A 20,271-nucleotide genomic window follows, 5' to 3' on the forward strand; every position below is an offset into this window, starting at 1 on the left:
CAAATTGGAAAAATTATTTCACAAGAAAGGACATCTGAATGGTAAATACACATATGAAAAGGTGCTCAACCTGATTAGTAGTTCAGTAAATTTAAAACTGAACCACGTGAGAGAATGGTGGAGCATCAATTATAAATGCATCACCTGTGTCAGCCTCCTGATGCTTGTTAAATCCTAAAGATCTTGCTCCTTATAATTTAATAAGAATCTTATAGGTACGTAGACTTCACCTAGACACATCCATATACCTGGAGAGGTACAACAGTATTAGTAACTTAATTTACACCATGATTTACCCAAATCATTTTAAAAAGTAAGTGGTCAGGTGGCCCAGACTAAGGCTATGCTAAGAGAAATGCCTCTCCAGTTTAATATGCATATGAGCTATTTGGTAACCTTGTGGAAATACATTTAATGATTGATTCTGTAGATCTGAAGTGAAACCTGATATTTTGCATCTAACAAGCTCCCAGGTTGCCTATGGCACAGGTGAGGTTATACTACTATTGCCGGCTGATGAACCATACTTTTGAGAAGAAAGATGCTAAGGGATTTCCCTGTGCTACCCCAGCAGAGGGTAATTGCAGGCAGCTGAATGTGGTCAAAGGTTTATAAAGGAAACCCAAGGCTACCCGGGCTCCTTGCCATTTCCTGTTCCTTGTGGGTCTTGCATCTTGGGGTCTGGCATGATGAAGACCTCTGTGCTCTTAGGCGGCTTCTTCCTCCTTTCTTTGTTGTTTGGGAATTCTTCTGGATTCTACTCAAGTATGAATAAGAAATATCTTTGGGGGATGGTGATTTAAAGTGATAAGATTATTTTATGAAATATTGCTGTGTAAAGATCTGTTTTTTTTTTCTCCCTGATTATAAACCAACAGGTAGGGCTGCCGGTTTCCAATTATGCTCAGTTAAGAAAAAAATTAGGATGTCATTATCCACAAAATCTCTTGTGTGGTTTAAGCTGTATTCAAGGTATTTTTATTTATTTTTTTACAAACCAATTTGAGAGTTCTTCAGGTTTAGTCTATCTTATGTCATTATCCCTCTTCTAACAATTAGACTCATGTTCCTTATATAATTGGGGCTCATATGATCTGAGAGACCCGGGAAAAGGAATGGCTACCATAAAGATCTCCGGGTTTCTGGGAAGGGAGGGTGCCGGCTCTCTTGGCCTTTCTGTGGTGCTTGACAGATAGAATGAAAACCATATTGACAGTGAGCAGCTGGATTTGGGTGGGTTCTAATTACTTCCTCTATACTGGGAACAATTGAACCCCAACTCTGGTACTTGTTAGCTGTATAAACTTGGGCAAGTTACTTTAAGTCTCTGAAAACACTCAAATCTAAGTGTTGGTGTCACCATGTGGTAGTTGAGACTGTCTCTCTGGTTTGGCTCAACCTGAGGGCAGTTGTGTCTAATGCTGGGGTGAGAGGTTTGCCAAGAAGGCAGCCTATGGACTTTCTCCTGTATTTGTAACTGCGAGTTGCTTCTCTTCCACCTTTACGTTAGAACACTGGGTCTCCACTGGGAGGGCACTTTTGCCCCCCAGGGGACATTTGGTGACGTGTAGAGGCATTTTGGGTTGTCACAACTGGGGTTGTTACTGGTATCTAAAGGACAGTGGTCAAGAAAGCTGCTACACGTTCCACAATGTGCAGCCAACAACAACAGAATCTGGCCCCAGATGCGGATAGGGCAGAGGTGAGAAACCCAGCCTTACAGCGTTTGCCTTCTGATGAGAAGTACTTTAAGACACATGCTGTGAGACCCCCTTTCTAAGCAAAACTAGTGCCACACCTGAAACCAGCTGGTACCACTGCTGTTCCACATCATCTGATTCCTCCTTCCAGTGGGTCTCGGAGTAAAGGCTTGTAGGATAATACCCAATGTCAGATACCAAATCTATGATGACATTTTTCAAAATCAGACTTTGCTTCTCTGGGGCGGGTCAATCTCTTATTCCCCAAGCCCTGTCTGTCACACTTGAGTTTGATCATTCATTTTGAGATTTCAGTGCCCTAATGTGTTTTTTATGTGGGTCTAACTTCCTCTATTACCATCTCATGAGACCAACATCGGGGTATATGGTTGAGGGTGGGATTAAGAATTGAGTATACTTTAGTCACAGTAGACTAGTCTGGGGAAACTTAGGGAGTGAAACGAGTTAAGCACCTGGTTCCTGCTCTGGGAGCACTGCCAATCTGCTTTCTGTTGACTTCTGCAGTAGCTCTGGTGTATCATAACGCTTGCATACACACGAGGCCTGCAGTCCTTGTGCAGGAAAGTATTAGTGGTATGAAAATTGAGTGAATGGCTGTGCAAAAGAAATCTGGCCTCCCGTCTACCCTTTCTCTTTACATGTTTTCACCTGCTTTTGTTATAGTCACAGGTCATTTGCAGCTGTGAATGTTGGTGCCCCTTAGACCAGCTGTTCTCAAACTGTGTATATACAAGTCATCTGGGGGCCTTATTAAAAACCAAACTGATTCAATAGGTTAGAGATGAGATCTGGAATTCAATAGTTCTAATGAGTGCTCAAGTGATGCTGATGTTGCTTATTCATGGACGAGGCTTTGATTAGTAAGGCTTTTGACAAATTAATTACATTAAGAGAATGGAGGATTCTCGATGAATAGAGAATAATTTACTGATGAAATCTGAGTCAGGCATTCATTGTTATTCTGACTCTCACTTTTTCACTCCTACATATCTTTCTAAGACATAGATCTTCATGTCATTAAAGAAGATACCGTTTAGACTCCAGCAATGACTGAGTTGACCTAGGTCACTGGTATGACTTGGTATTGGTGCCAACTACATAATATATCAGACTTAAGATCCTTCTCAAAAAATTTAATGGTTTGAACATTTCATTTCTTATCTGGGAGATGAACATTACTTGTCCTATCTCACTCAGAATTTCTTTAGACTCAATACCAAGAATATATGCATTGACACTTGACATAGGAATTGGTGCATAAAAAAATTTTTACTTATTTAATTTGTTGAGAATAAATGTGGGAATCCTAAATGGGGAAAGGTTGTGGTCTGACGTATTCACCCATGATTAACCTGCCTCTGAAAGGTTTGCTTTTTAAGATAAATGTGTCCATCCTTGTACTGCTTAGGGTACAGCCCCTTTCTTAGTCTGAATAAAAGGGAACTGATGGTAATTATAATTCCTGTTTTGACATGGACCATGGATATTGTACCATAATCCTGTTATGAGGTAAAAGAATTGCAGATTTGTTTCATCTCACCCCAAACTTCACTTCTACAGCCATCATTACCGTATTTGCTATCAGTATCTGTCAAATCTCTTACATGAGCAACTCATACTGTTAATCTTTCTAGCAAAAATATTTTCCCAAAATGTGTGATGGTAAGTCTCATGTCATACTCATTTTTCTCTTCTCTTTTAGCCATCGCAATAAACAATAGTGTCAAGTTGTTCACTTCAGGTTTCTAGTTCAAATGTTTTACCAAAGACAGAGCCTACCGATCCTTGGATAACTGCAGATGTCCTGACATCAAAACCTAGTTCAATGTCTCATGTGGTTGGGCAAGTCACTTATTTAATTAAAATCCATTTGGCAGACCAATGTAGCTGGGGACAAAGAAATGAAGATGTAATTTTTAGGGAGATATGGCAAAATGGGCTCTTTTTTTTTACTTGTAAAAATGTTATTGGGGTATAGCTTCAGCTGCTTTGGTTTAATGTGAGAAGATTGAACCCTGTGTACACTGGTTTTTTATATAGTATTAAAATTCTGATCCAGATTTAGCTTAGCTCGTTGATACTGAGGGTGGATGGAGATATGTCTATAAGGAAAAAATTTGTGGTGGTAGTCTCTTAGATAAAGACCTTTAAGTTGCTTTTACCTTAACAAACATTAATTGAGCACTTAAGTTCTAGGCAGAGATTCAAGATTTTTATATGCCTTATTTCATTTAATCATCACAAACCCCTAAAAGGTAGGTAATGATTATTCTAAATATGAGTAGATGGTTGCAAAGAAATTAAATAGCCAACTTATCTCTCGATGAGTTTTTATAGCTGCATAAAACACAGCAGCACAGTAGTCGCGACCCTCAAGCAGCTACTGAGTACTTGAAATGTGGCTAATCTGAATTGTGCTACAAATACAGGGTGCATACTGGTTTCAGGAAATCAGTACGAAAAAGGAATGTAAAATCTCAGTTTGTGTCTTACATGTTATAATCATACAATGATCATATCTGGAATATTTCAGACTAAATAAAATACATTTTAAATTACACCTGCTTAGTTTTGAATATGGCTACTAGAAAACGGAAAGCTACCTATGTGGCTCACATATTTCTGTCAGACAGCACAGATGCAGAATGTGTTATGTCTTGAGATAAAGTGTGCTAACACATCCTTTGGATTTTTTTTTTTTTTAGCAATAACTACAACGTGTTCTGAAGATTGGCTGTTAGTCAGAATGAAAAGAAGGCCGTATGATAATGAAACGGAAATTAGAATTGGCGACATATCCCTGGGAGATAACTGCCCTGTAACAAGACTGATGTTAGAGAGCTACGAGTTTTCTTATCCTGTCATTTATTGTGGGATCAAGAAAATTGTATGTGCCATGATTTTTTTTCCTAAAAACTTATACTGCGTTTTTTCAGGGCTACATAGCATTAAGTTCCTTCCTAATTAAAAGTTTCAAGCACATTCTTATCTTTTGCAGTGATCAATTCTCAGGGGCCAGTTGCTTATCTACTTAATGGGAACATTTCAAATAAGGGGTTTTGAAAAGGTCCAAAGTCATCACCTATACCTTCTCAATTTCAATACCCGCACCTGCTGTCAGACTTCAGTATTTTGGAACATTGTGTGTGGATATGTGCAAATGGGGGGCTATTTTGGAAAGGGAAAATATACATTAAAACTGTTCCAGACACACAAGTTAGCCCCTATCCCCACTCTGGTTGTCGAGATGGGGGCAAAGAAGTTGAAGGACCAGAGGGAAAGGAGGAATAAAGTATTTCTCATTCAGATCTACTGTTTCATTTCTGTTAAATTGCAATCTTCAGATTTTTCTAAAACTGACAGAATCAATTAATAATTTTGAACCACGAAAATATTTTTTAACCTTTTTTTTTTCCACCAAAATAATTTTAATGGCTTCTAGTTTTAAAGCTCTTGCTCATTTCAGGTGGTGGAAGGGAATGATGTTGTTATATTATCTGAGATCAATTATACACCAGTGTTGGACGTCATCTATGAATTTCCGGTGATTTGCTTTGTGAAGAGGTATGTGTAGCCGGCTGCTCCCCTTACATGTTCTTAAGTTTATTCTTTGGCTGATAGGTGTTTCTGTTAAAAAAAAAATTGCAGCTATTAAAAAATACCCTAGAGGATGCCTGTGACACAACTAAAATTTTTAAAATTTAATCCTTAAAAAAATTTTCAAATGCACAGAAGAAAGAATCTTACAGTGAACACCTATGTATCTAATAACTACATTCTACCATTTTTTCTAAACTTTATCAAACATCCACTTCCCCATCCATAAATTTTTGGTTGCCCTTTCAATTGAAGGCGTGAGTACGTTCCTCCTAAGTACTTCAGTGTGCATATCATGCATTAAGGATCACTATTTATTAAAGTTTTCTCCTGAGAAAAATTTACATGCAACCAAATATATAAATGTCACAAAAGTATGCATTTTCATCTCAGCTTTGTTTTTAATTTTTAATTATGAGTACATAATAGTTGTATATCTTTATAGGGCATATGTGATGTTTTGATACAGGCATACAAAGTGAATTAATCAAATCAGGATAATTGGGGTGCCCATCACCTCAGGAATTTATCATTTCTTTGTGTTAGGGACATTCCATTCTATTCTTAGTTATATTAAAGTATACCCTGACTTATTGTTGATTACAGCCATTTTGTTATGCTATCAAGTATTGTTCATTCTATCTAACTATATTTTTACACCCATTAACCATCCACAATTTATCCCCCCTTCTCCACTGCCCTTCCCAGCCTCTGGTAACTATCATTGTGCTCTCTGTCTCTATGAGATAAATCGCTTTTAATATTTAACTCCCCCATATTAGTGAGAACATACAAATATTTGCCTTTCTGTGCTTGGCTTACTTCACTTAACACAATGTTCTCCAGTTCCATACATGTTGTTGCAAAGGATTTCATTCTTTTTTGTGGCTATATAATACTCCATTGTGTATATCATATACCACAATTTCTTTATCCATTCATCAATTGATAGACATTTAGGTTGATTCCAGATCTTGGCTATTGTGAATATGCTGCAATAAACATGGTAGTGCAGATACCTTTTCAATATATTGAATTCCCCTCCTTTGGATATATACCCAGTAGTGGGATTGCTGGGTCATGTGGTAGTTCTATTTTTAGTTTTTTGAGGAACTTCCATACTGTTCTCCATAGTGGTTACACTAATTTACATTCCCAACAATGGTGTATGAGGGTTCCCCTTTCTCCACATCTTCACCAGCATATGTTATTGCCTATATATTTGATAAGAACCATTTTAACTGGAGTGAGATGATACCTCATTGTAGTTTGATTTGCATTTCTCTAATGACTAATTTTGAGCATTTTTTTTCATATAACTATTGGCCATTTGTATGTAGTCTTTTGAGAAATGTCCATTCAGATCCTGTGCCCAATTTTAATTGGATTATTTGACTTTTTCCTATTGAGTTGTTGGAGCTCCTTATATATGCTATAATAGTTGTTAATCACTTGTCAGATGGGTAGTTTGCAAATATTTTCTCCCGTTCTGTGGGTTGTCTCTTCACTTTGTTGATTGTTGCCTTTGCTGTGCAGGAATGTTTTAGCTTAATGTGATCTCATTTGTCCAGTTTTGCCTAGTTGCCTGTACTTTGGGGGGTATTACTCAAGAAGTTCTTGCCCAGATCAATGTCCTATAACATTCCCCCAATGTTTTCTTTTAGTAGTTTCAGAGTTTCAGGTCTTACATTTAAGTCTTTAATTCACTGTGATTTGATTTTTATATACAGCAAGAGATAAGGGCCTAGTTTTTTCCTTCTGCATATGGATATCCAATTTTTCCTGCTGAACACTTTGAAAGAAAGAAAATTAAAAGAACCTTAGAAACTGCCTCAGAATCAAGGTCTCCCTGGCTTTTCCTTATTTCTTCCCCTAAGTGCAGGGAGGGGTTCTCTTTGAAGTTCCGCTTATCTGACCAAGGGAAGTTTTTTCAAAAGAAATACAATTGTCTTGGACCTCTTTGCTGGAATCTACATTAACTAGAGAAGATTAACTCTTCTAGCAGGAGAAGAAACTAAAAGTCTTCATACTCAGGACACCATGTCTGGACAGACTTTTCACCTGTTCTTTCAACTGTTCTTTCTAAGGGCTGTTACTAGGAGACTATGTGCATAAGACACCTTTGTTCACAGTATAGTTCTACCCCTCACCTTCCCATAACTTGCCACCTCTCCCAGAGCCCAGAGGAACTTTGTTTCAGGCTATTGTCTGTTCTTTGTGCCCATTCAGCCCCTCTATAAATCATTTACTCTTTCTATAATCCCTTTCCCCTTTGAAAAGAGTATTTAAACTTCAATCATCTGGCCCTTCCTTGAGTCTCATATTTTGTGTGGCTCCCGTGTATATGTGCACATTAATTTGTATGATTTTCCCCCTGTTAATGTGTTTGCTGTCAGTTTATTTCAACAAACTCAATTATCCAGAGGGAAAGTTTAAACTTCCCTTCACTATTAAGGCAAATTATAATAATTATGACTATGGTAAATTACCTGCCTTCCTTCCCTCCCTCCTCCCCCCTCCTTTCTTCCTTCCATACAAAAGGGTATACATATTTATTTTATACAACTTATACAAACTTGATGAGTTTGGAGAACCAAACCATAATCAATGCCGTAAACATAATCTATCACGTCCAAAAGTTTCCTCCTACTCTCTTTATTTTAAAACAATTTTTTTGTGATAAGAACACACCATAAGATCTACCCTCTACCAAAATATTTTTTTTCAGCTTTAACACAAAACTCTGTCAATATATGTAAGACTATGATCCCTACAGAAAGTGTTTCTTCCCAGTTGGCTTCTGCATGCTACACCGTACTGTTCTCATCTCTTCTAAAATTTTGTAGAAATGAAATCATAGCATGCGCTTTTGCATCTGGCTTCTTTCATTCAGCACAATGTTTGAGATTTATTTATGTTGTATATTCCAGTACTTTAATTTTTATAATGCGGAGTGGTATTCCATTGTATGTTTACTATTTTGGTGAAGACTTGTGCTATTTTCACTGTTTGACTATTATGATTAAATCTTCTATGACCATCTGTTTTGCAAGTCTTTGTGTAGGTGTATGTTTTCTTTTCCTTTGAGCAAATACCTAAAAGTAGGACTGTTTGATAGTAGGGAAAGTGTATGTTGAGTTTGGTAAGAAACCAACAAATATTTTCCCAAATAAGGTGCATTTATACCAGAAATGTATGAGAGTTTAGTGATTTTGTCATATGTTGTCAGTCTTTTTATTCTAGCCATTCTAATAGGTGCACAGTGATATCTCCTCATTTAACATGTATTTTCCTGATGACTAATTATTAGTGGTCATTGGCCATTTGTAAGTCTCTTGTGAGCTGTGTCTTTTGTTCATTTTTATTCCATCATCTGTCTTACTGAGTTGTAAGTGTTCTTTACAACTTGAAGACCAGGTCTTTGTTAGATGTATTTTGTCTCAGTCCTCCAATTGCTTATTCATTATCTTAATGGCATCTTTTGATGAGCAGATGTCTTTCATTTTCAAGTTTACAGACTCTTCCTTTTATAGTTATTGCCTTTGTTCTGTCTTAAAATTCTTTGCTTACTGCCAAGTCTATTATTTTCTTCTAAAAGCTTTATGGTTTTGGATTTGAGTTTATAATACATCTGAACTTAATATTTTTGTGTGGTGTGAGGCAGGTCAAGGGTCTCCTCTTTCCATAGGAATATTTTGTTGGTACAGCACCATTAATCAAAATGACTTTCTTTTCCCTCTTGGATTGCTTTGACTCTGTTATACTGATGACTAGATAAGTTTGGTTTTCTCTGTGATATTCTATGTCCTATTGATCTACTTGATCCTTATGCCAGTACTACCCTGTCTTGACTACTTTAAGTTCATTTGCAACTTAGCAATGTCATTTTCAGCTATTCAGGATGCTTTTAATCAAATTCGCACTACATCTTCATACTTCCTTATGGGTGGAAAAGGTCAGACAAAATCAAGACCCCTGGCAAGGAATGACTGGAAACCAGAATTAACAAAAAAATCCTGTGTTCTTCCAACTTCACCAGTGGTCTCTAAACCTGTGCTGTCTAATATAGTAGCCACATGTAACAGTTACATATAAATTACAGTTAAATACAACTAAAATTTAGTTTTAGTTGTACTAGCTATTTTTCAAGTGCTCAATTGCAGCATGTGGCTAGTGGCAATACCCTGCACAGACAGACGTAGGATATTTCCTTTATAGAAAATTCTACTGGACAGTGCTGCTATATCAGAATAAACACAATTTTTAACTGGACAGTAGCTAATGATCATTAAACATTCATGTTGATGTTAAAAAAGTGGTTCTAAACTTTAAATAGCATTTCCCCAAGTCCTGTATTTTTTGATGCTAGTTGCCATTAGATTATATGGGATTAGAGTTGAAGACAAAGTAAAAGATAACTTGAAGGAAGAGTAAGTGGTGAGAGAAGGAACATTGAAAATTTCTGATGTCAATTCTAAATGAATAGGTAGCGTCCTATTCAAGATTATGTTTTAAGCTTTATTTAGATTCATTGAGATGATTTGTCTTTTTCTTCCCTAAGCCAGTTACTTCGGGTTTTCTAACTTATAACTAACATAAGTCTAATTAATCTTATATTTTCCCTGTAAAGTATCTATACAACTATCAATCCTGTGCTTTTCTTTTTTACTTTTAGGCGTAAAGCCCCAACTACGTTGCATTTTGGAATGAATGGGCACGAAGCCAAGGCTATGGGTGATGGCTCTCAAGGGACAAAAGAAGGGGAAGCCTCCTCAGCTCATTCACAAAGTACAAACTGTGAAGTTAACTTTAGCAGCATTAATAGGTGAGAATATTTAGGTTGTCCATTTCATGGTTAGCTGTAATTATTTGTTAAATGTAATTTCAGTGGAAGGAATAATGTAAATCCCTATTTTAATACTGTATGCCCAAATTGCTCTAGTCTAAACACGAACCCTGTAGACAACCCTGTGGAGTGTCATAGGCTGTACTTGGGTATAATTATAGTTTTCTTGTTAGTTGCACGTAAACATGAATGGTTTTCATACTGGTGAGTTTCGTTAGCTTTTATCTCAGGTACTAAATTGTTCACTTTCAATATAGCCTGTGACAAAGCGAAATAATTATAGAAGGCCCATACCAGGTCTCAGTTTCGTACTCATAACTGCAGAAAACCATATATATGTACATGTATGTATGTATAAGATAAAAATGAGAATAGTGGGGAGGAAGGTAAATGAAGTTTGAATATCAAAAGGAATTTGTTACATCTAATTAGCACTTTTCCTAAGGTTAATACCTGTGGAAAAATATCTTTCTTAATAAGAACTTTCCTACTGAACTTATTTTAAAAGGATGCCACAAAACTTATGTATATAGACAATGGCCTTGAAGGTGACATTTTCTAAAGAAAATAAGTTTTGTTCTAGAGATCTGAAAACTACTTAAAATCAAAGTTGAGATATATGGTATAACTACTTTGTGTCATGACAGTCTCAGAAAAGCAGTGATCTGGCCAATACTTAGATGCTAATCACTTCCAAATAGCGTATCTAAGGTATGCGTTTGATATAGTTGAGTAATGCTCTAGATTGCATTTGAAGGTAGAAATTTCATTCTTCACACTGCTTCTAATTGAGCATTCACGAGTTCTCTGAACGAGTTGTTAGGTAAAAGTTATGTCAGCAGCTCTTAACTGCTTTTTCCCCCTGTCTTTCAGGAGCGCCTGTCCATGAATCACTGCATCAATAATGCCTGTGTTATGACTTCCACTTTTCCCTAAGACCTAGCAAGTGGTTCATATTTGTCTGGGAGCCAGTTTCAATAATGCTGTTATTATGTCTGTCCGAAGATGAGTAGTAATATCTGTTACCTGCTTGAATACCTCCTGGAATTTTGGATAATATTAATATATATCTGTGATGTGATATTTAAACTTCTAATGAGTTAATTTTAAGTAAAATTGCCATTCTAACTTCGTATGTGAGTTCATGCACAATAAAGCTTGCCCATATTCAGTGTGTGTACTTTTATGACAGATTTGAGTATTTTCAGGGTTTAGTTACCCACTTTAAACTTTTACCCATTACTCCCTGTAATTATCTAGTGTCTCATAGTGAAATCTATTCCCCTGACTAAATCTTCTTCCTCTTTTATAATGTACATAAAAGGGAAGAAAATCTGTTCTGTGTAGTTGCTTTAAAAACTTGAGGACGTTCCCATCCGTCCTTTATCTTTGGCTTTGTATAATGCTTTTGTTCTGTTTCCTGTTGTATGTCTCGTAAGGAAATATTTTAAACATATTTTGGCGTTGTGTATTTATCTTTCCTATTATCTTGATAAGGTAAATGTGGAAGAAAATGAGACTCCAATTGCTTTTTGCCCAATTTCTGAGAGTGTTATACCATAGAAGTTTACAACTACACCATCACATCACCCTTCCCACCTACCTCCAGCCACAGATCAGTGGGTGCTGGAGATTTTCCTAGTGAACAAGATCACTTGTTCTTCCTTTTGAGGCTCCTGAACTAATTGACTAACGTTAAGCAGGGAAATCAGCTATGAATCCCAAATGAGGATTCCCATGGTGTGGAGAACGGAAAAGGTTGTAACAATGCCAAGCACCAGAAGTATGAGCTCATGCATTTCTGCACACTGCATCTTCCTTGGAGTTGCTGGACATGCAAGGCACTGGTACTTGTGTGTTGGGAAAGGAGAAAAGATGCTGATTTTGTGCCATCTTTTCTCCTTGCTGCGTCTGTATTGAGCACCAGTCTCCCGTGGCCAGCAGGCCTGTCCTGCTAGCTGAGGCAGGGCAGTGGGACTGCGTGGTCCCCTCTTAAGCTGCAGGCAAAGACTCTGTTCCCTTCTCACATGGGGCAGATGTCCTGATGGGACTGGCCAGGTGACATAACTCACATGGCTTAAGCAGTGTGAGGAAGTCTGCTGTGTATGCAGAACAGGGAAATGCTTTTTCTTAATAAGAATCTGGGGCCAAGCAACAACTCAGGCCCCAGCTTCCATATGGAGGAATGTTCCAGGCCCAGGATAAGCCCTCAGAAGGGCAGCAGGTTGTGCAATGGCTGCTTCCCCAACACAAAAGTACTCAGAACTCAGGTTATGCTTATCACAGCGTGGACCCCAGGCTGAAAGTTTTCTCCGAATCTAAATTACCCAGTACATCTCTGGAAGTGAAAGCTTGTGCCTTTGAGTATACAGTGCAAGAGTGCTGGCGCCAAACTCATTTCAAGGGAGCCCAAACCAGAGGGTACCACATACGTGTGCAGGGATGTGCACCCACGATCATCTTCTTTACTCAGCGAGGCAGGTCTTCTTCCATGGGAAACATTGGTAGTTTGGGGCAGAACGTTGTTTTATGCCTAGATTCCTCACTCCTGGTGGTGAGGGGAAGACAGAAAACTTATGATGAAATGAGAGAAAACAAGAAAGTATGAAGAAGATCTCTTTCTCCATTTCTTTCGACACAGATTTTATTCTTGCTAAACATGAATGAAAGTACCTCTCTTCCCTCCTCTAGTTAGAAATGGCATTTTTATTCCAGGAGCATAAAAGACATCTGAACAATCTGAATCATCTAGAACTGCTGCATAACCGAGCTGCTGGGCTTGGTCACGAACAGGTACCTCACTGTGCCAGTTTCCTGACCTTCAGTCCTTCCCAGAACTGAAGCTGGAAGAGAGTTAGCAGGGATTCATTGTAGGGTTTGAAAATGCCGTTGTTTTGAAATGAAAATGACAGTAAATTTTGTCATCAATATATTCATGATTCTTTTACTATATTTTTCTTTATCCTTTAGTAAAATTAAAGATGTGGCATGATTTGGCCTAATCTCTCATTTCACTAAACCCTAATAGATTTTTGACCACTCTTGGAATTACAGATCCCAATTGAAATAATAGTTATTTTTTTTATCTATTGCAATAGGATACATGAATTTATTAATTTAATAATCACTACAGTAATGAGGCAGGTACTCATTGCCTCAACTTAAAGAAAAGGTCTCATTGGTGAATTAAATTGACCAGAATCTCTAAATATCAGAATGAGATTTTTGAGCCAGATGCTTTTGATTTTAGACCTTAATTTTTGACACTTAATTTTGGATGTTTTGGAAAATATCTTAAGTTCTGAAAATGAAATTTTAATGTAAACATTTCACTAAATTCTAATCATCTTAATGTTGATTTTAGGAGCAGATGGCATACCAAAGGAAAGTAAGATGGGTAATATTTTTCTGACTTAATTTTTTTATTTGCTAAAGATTTATGCAACTATGAAAATAAAACAGTATCTCTGCCTTAAGAAATCTTAATTTCCTGGAGGCATAGTAGTAACAGGCTGACCAGTGGGAAGGTTGTCAACAGCAGCCTGATTTCGTGAAAATTGTGTTTTCAACTTGAAAGGTTCGAGTTGTGCTGGTGAGAAGTGGTAGAACTGAAAATATATTTTGGAGACTGTAAGAACATACTACTTATTTGAGGAACACACTACAATCAAGGATGTCTCCTGGGATTGGGTGTCTATAAGTGGGTGAATTGTGGTGCTACTTAGGTAGGAAAGATTTCTTTGGGAGTCAAGTTAATATTTATACAGGTTTAGAAATTCAGTATTTTAGGTCTTACCAGTTAGTTTTGCTGGTTTTCTTTCTCTTTATCTTAAGGTCTCCATCAGAACTCAGATGGAATTTTTGCTAATCACTCCAAAAAGGCTAGATCAGGGATTAATGGGGTTAGGGAAGCAAACAGGTTTTGTCCCCCTTAAAGTAGTATTCACAAAATATAGAATAAAGAAGATAGACTGAAAGCCAGTTCTGTGGCTACCCTGGTCAGAGAATGGGATGGAGTGAGAGGGTAGGAGCCAGATGGGTGTGATTAGAGAGAGCTTCTACAAGTGTTGGCACCAGAATGATCCTAACAAAGGCATCTACGTAATGAATTGTTTCTATTCCTCTGCTTTTAACATATATATAGTCTAACCTTGGTAGATACAGAGAAAACTGCTGGAAGATTTGTGGTTTAATTGTGAGAAAGCTAATCAAATATTTCTACATGAGTTCATTATACTAAGATATGCTTTGGGTCATACAAAAAATTGCAGATGTGATTCTTGCCAAGAATACTTTAGACGAAGTACATATGACTACTTGAAAATTTCATTACGTGCTTGCCTTATTCTGCATGTGTATGATTAAAAAGTTGCTTTACCTTGGGGTAAGGCCACAGTTGAGTTGTGTATAAGACAATAGTTTGTATATAATACAATAATTTTAATTTTGTTTTTAATTTTAAGGTAAATGTAAACTTTAACATCTTAACCATTTTTAAGTGTGCAGTTCAGTGGTGTTTTCATTCATTCATGTTGCTGTGCAACCAATCTCCAAGAATTCTTTTCATTTTATGAAACTATTAACTCTATACTCATTAAATAACTTTGCAGCCACCATGTGATAATTGGTGCTGCTCAGACTTTTTGGTGTCACAACTCCTTTACACTATTAAAAATATTGAATTCCACATCTTTGCGATTGTGAATTGTGCTGCTATAAACATTCGGGTACAGGTGTCTTTGTTAAAGAATGACTTTTGTTCTTCTGGGTATATGCCCAATAATGGAATTGCTGGATCAAATGGTAGGTCTACTTGAATCTGTTTAAGGTATCTCCATATTGCTTTCCATAGGGGTTGCACTAGTTTGCATTCCCACCAGCAGTGTATGAGTGTTCCTGTCTCTCCGCATCCACGCCAACACGTGTTGTTTTGGGATTTTTTGATAAAGGCCATTCTCACCGGAGTTAAGTGGTATCTCATTGTGGTTTTGATTTGCATTTCCCTGATGATTAGGGATGTTGAGCATTTTTTGATACGTTTTTTGGCCATTCTTATGTCTTCTTTTGAAAAATTTCTATTCATGTCCTTTGCCCATTTTTTGATAGGATTGTTTGATTTTTTCTTGCTGATTTTCCTGAGTTCTAAATAGATTCTTGTTATCAGTCTTTTATCTGATGTGTAGTATGCGAAAATTTTTTCCCATTCTGTAGGCTGTCTGTTTATTTTCGTGACTGTTTCTTTGGCTGTGCAGAAGCTTTTTAATTTAATCAGGTCCCATTCGTTTATTTTTGTTGTTGCTGCAATTGCCTTAGGGGTTTTCTTCATAAATTCTTTGCCTAGACCAACGTCTGTGAGAGTCTTTCCTACATTTTCTTCTAGAATTCTAATCGTTTCCCATTTAAGGTTTAAATCTGTTATCCACCGTGATTTGATTTTTGTGAGAGGTGAAATCTGTGGGTCCTGTTTCAGTCTTCTACATGTGGCTATCCAGTTTTCCCAGCACCATTTATTGAATAGGGACTCTTGTCCCCAGAGTATGTTTTTGTCTATTTTGTCAAAGATTAGATGATTATATGAGGATGGTTTTATATTTGGGTTTTCTGTTCTGTTCCACTGGTCTGTGTCCCTGCCCTTGTGCCAATACCAAGCAGTTTTAAGCACCACAGCTTTGTAGTATAGTTTGAAGTCTGGCAAATCAATACCTCCCATTTTGTTTTTATTGCTTAAGATTGCTTTTGCTATACGGGGTCTTCTCTGTTTCCAAACAAAGTGTATAATTATTTTTTCTAAATCTGTGAAAAATGATGTTGGTAATTTAATAGGAATTGCATTGAATCTATAGATTACTTTGGGTAGTATAGACATTTTAACAATGTTAATTCTTCCAATCCATGAGCATGGTATGGATTTCCACTTATTTACGTGTTCTGCAATTTCCTTCCTTAGCGTTTCATAGTTCTCTTTATAGAGGTCCTTTACCTCTTTAGTTAAATATATTCCTAGATATTTTATTTTCTTTGTTGCTATTTTGAAAGGTATTGAGTCCTTAATTTGGTTCTCCAATTGAATGGTATTGGCATATATGAATGCCTCTGATTTGTGTGTATTGACTTTGTAACCTGAGACATTACTGAATTCGTTAATTAATTCCAGGAGTCTCTTGGTTGAGTCCTTGGGGTTTTCCAGATACAACATCATATCATCAGCGAAGAGTGAGAGTTTGATCTCTTCTGTCCCTATTTGGACACCTTTGATTCTGCTCTCTTGTCTGAGTGCATTGCTCACCCTCTGGGGAATGGTCATGCTTGAGGGTGCAGACCCGGGGAGGTGGGGGGGGAGGGGATCAAGGTATGAATACATGGCGAGTGCCAGGCGCACTGTCTGGAGAGTGGGAGCGGACGCGCTTGGGACTCTGACTCGGGGGGATGGGCGGGACAGGGACAATGTATATGACCTGAACTTATGTACCCCCATGATGAGCTGAAATAAAAAAAAATAAATAAATAAATAAAAATATTGAATTCCAAAGAGCTTTTGTTTATGTAGTTTTTATCCATCCAAATTAACATGTGAGGCCGGGCGCGGTGGCTCACGCCTGTAATCCTAGCTCTGGGAGGCCGAGGCGGGTGGATCGCTCGAGGTCAGGAGTTCGAGACCAGCCTGAGCAAGAGTGAGACCCCGTCTCTACCAAAAATAGAAATAAATTATCTGGCCAACTAAAAATATATATACAAAAAAAAAAATTAGCCGGGCATGGTGGCTCATGCCTGTAGTCCCAGCTACTCGGGAGGCTGAGGCAGTAGGATCGCTTAAGCCCGGGAGTCTGAGGTTGCTGTGAGCTAGGCTGATGCCACGGCACTCACTCTAGCCCGGGCAACAAAGTGAGACTCTGTCTCAAAAAAAAAAAAAAAAAAAAAAAACAAACAAAAAAAAAACACAAATTAACATGTGAGAAATTAAAACTGAATTTAAAAATATTAAATAATTTAAAATAACTAATAAGCCCATCATGTACTAACATAAATAAAATACTTTTTAACAAAAAATAACTTCAAAAATAGAAGAGTAATATTGTTTTACACTCACACTTTTGCAAGCCTCTTGTCTGGGTTAATAGAAGATATTTGGGTTCTCATATCTGCTTCTGCAATCAATCTTTGTGACATGTCACCTGGTTAAAGTATATAAAGAAAACTCTGTCTCACACAGATATATAGTTGGAAAAGGGAAGAGAATTTTAATACCCTTTTCAGATAACTGTGGCTATTCTTCAATACTCTACCAAAACTCAACAAGGGGTAGTTTCTTCAAGATTTGTTGCAATATGGAATCTGAAAATATTCCAAACTTTTCATATTTAGTTACATTAAAAATCTTCTGTTTCCTCTTGCATCTTGCTCATGCTTGCTTATATAACACCATGGACTGCTCTTTTATAAAATATTGGTTCACTGAGTTATGCAGATCTTCTAAAAAGTGACATATTTCATTCTGTAATATAAAAATCATATTTAAAATATCACCACTGAGCTGTCAAACTCATGATAGGGATACAAATTTCCCAAAATTCTAATTTTTGCTTGTAAACTTGAATTTTAGCACTGGCTACAAGTACTGTTAGTTGTTTTCTTTGAAGCGATGAGTTTACTACATTTAAAAAACAAAAAAAGTCTGTCAAATACCCAAGGCTGAATAATCATTGTTTGACAGTTGTTTTACAAGTAAAGATGGTGTTCTGTGTAAAAAGTGGATAGTTCATCTCACAACTCAAACAACTGCACAGTGTTTTCTTGAGACAATCTTCCTACTTTAATATGCAGCAGGAGTGTATTATGCATACTTTTTATCACCCAAAATACTAAAAAGACATGCACTCAAAGATTGACATTTAATAAAACGAATACATCTTACTGCTTCAAGTCTTAAGTGAAACTGGCTTTTTCTTTACTGTGAGCATATGAGGGTGAAGAATACAACGACAGCTAACACAGTCTGGTGCCACTGCCTTGATTAGTGCTCAGGAGGCGGCAGTGTTTCCTACCATAGTTTTACATACCTGTGCAAATGTCAAAAGACAAATATCTTAATATTATTGTGAAAGCAGCTTTGATCCTATGGACCTCTCAGTCACCCAAGGACCACATATTGGGAACCACTGCAGTAGAAGACTGTCCTTATTTGTTGGATATATACTCTAAAACATTTAGGGGTAAAGGGGGCATCATATCAGCAACTTTCAAAAGGCCAGGAAAAGTAAAAGTTTCTTATACTGTATTTGCAACATTTTTCTAAGTTATAAATTGTTTTTAAAAATAAGACATTTTCTCTCTATCCATTTTACATTAGAGTTATATTTAAATTCCATTACTCTTTCATAGCAAAGTTCTGTGTTAAAATTGGGATTTTAGGAAAATGGGCTTTGTTTATTCTGTGGCTTTGAGTAATTTTTGGAACATTGCAGAAAACCCTGGAACTAAGTGTGTTCAAGTTTGAGGAAAATATACTTCATATACTTTTTATACACTCTTAACTTTGGTTAGGCTGCTTGTATTTGTTACATCTTTTAATATTCACAATAAACTCATAAAGTAGATAGTAATATCTCCTTTTGACAGAGTATGAACATGATCCATAGCCTATTTAATTAACTTTCCTATATTTACATAAATAGAGTGGAGAAACTGGCCAATGATTCCAGAGGCTCTTAAACCAGTGGTCTCTGATGCCTTTGGGAACAATATTAGATGTTTATATTGGCATGATTTAAAAGATAAATATAAATAAATTTTAGATTACAGAAATGTTAATAACATTACGAAAAAGTTTTAGGGGAAGAAAAAATAACATGTGGATTTACTCTTATCTTTCTCCAATACTCTTTCCCCCTTTGTAGTTGGTCACTGGGTTCTCCAGGCTTTCCTGATGCAGAGCCCTGCATGGGTCACAGCTTTGGGGATCTCACTGTCCACTGGAGAATGTGATGTTGGAAATGGAAGTCCCTTTTAAACACCCAGGGAAGCCCTGTGCATGTATTCATTTGAGAGCAATTTATAACATTGAAAATATTTTGAAGCTCTGACTCGAGGGGGGGGGGCAAGGGCAATATATGTAACCTAAACTTTTGTACCCCCGTAATATGCTGAAATAAAAAAAAAGAAAATATAATTCAGATACAACTAAAAACAATAATAGGCATTTAATTCAGACTTTGAATTTTATTTACTCTTAGTGTTTGATTTCTAAGTTCCCTTTAAAACTACACAGTCACATTTAGGTCATGACTGATATTTTCAGAAAATACAATAAAAATCTTTAGCTGGAACTTTTATTCAAATTGAATATTGAAATGAATATGTATTCATTATACAAAGTTATGTGCATGTATATATGTATGTATATAAAATGCCCTCTTGTTTTATAAGGCTTAAAATGACTGAAAAAATCAACAGAGATGGGTGGTACTGGATTTGTGGATTTTCCTGATACCAGAAAGTTGGTTTTCCTGTGGGACCCCATCTCCTCCTAAGGATTTATGTTCCTGGTCAAGTTCATCATTTCTGCTTTGATTCTTCCAGCCAAACCTATAGAAATGAAGATATAATAGTCTTTTGATTTCAAATACATATGATTTAGGGCGGCTGTTTACGTATTAGCTGGAAACCTATGACACCTGAACATTATCTAGTAAAAACAGTTCCTAAAATTTAGGATTTTTTGGAAATGTGTGTCACGCCAGCCTCCCAGATGTTTTTAATAGGCCTTGTGCAGACAATTATCAAATAAGACTTTTTTTTTTCTGATATGCCTCTTTGAGTCTTAGTGTTTGGATAATCAGGAGAACTCCAGCCTTCAGGTGGTTGAGACTGTGATAAGCATACTCCGTCGGCTCCCAAAAATAAGTAGAAAAATGAAGGCAGCTGAGCATGTGTTGCCATATAAAATCACTTAAACCAGCGAGCATTTCCTGTTTCCTGTGCAGTCCTGAGCCACAGGTCAGCCCAGATGAAGGTCTCTGTGGTTTTTGAAGTCTTGATTTTCCTTGCTGCCTTGATCTGGCCTTGTGCTGAGAACATCAATGGTAAATGACCAATAATAGAGAATGCTTC

The 20,271-nt window shown here is 36.9% G+C and overlaps 1 protein-coding gene across 1 annotated transcript; it reads left to right on the plus strand.

Annotated features, from left to right (window-relative positions):
• The first annotated feature begins 595 nt into the window (after nt 1-595).
• OOSP4B (oocyte secreted protein family member 4B) lies at nt 596-11,101 on the plus strand. The gene is given in 6 exon segments (XM_045558162.1): nt 596-661; nt 663-711; nt 4,427-4,608; nt 5,188-5,285; nt 9,994-10,143; nt 11,038-11,101. Coding segments are annotated over 6 exon segments (561 nt in total). The 3' UTR covers nt 11,054-11,101.
• The last annotated feature ends 9,170 nt before the right edge of the window (nt 11,102-20,271 follow it).

Source organism: Lemur catta, chromosome 7 (genome assembly GCF_020740605.2).
Source record: "Lemur catta isolate mLemCat1 chromosome 7, mLemCat1.pri, whole genome shotgun sequence".
NCBI classification, from domain to species: Eukaryota; Metazoa; Chordata; class Mammalia; order Primates; family Lemuridae; genus Lemur; species Lemur catta.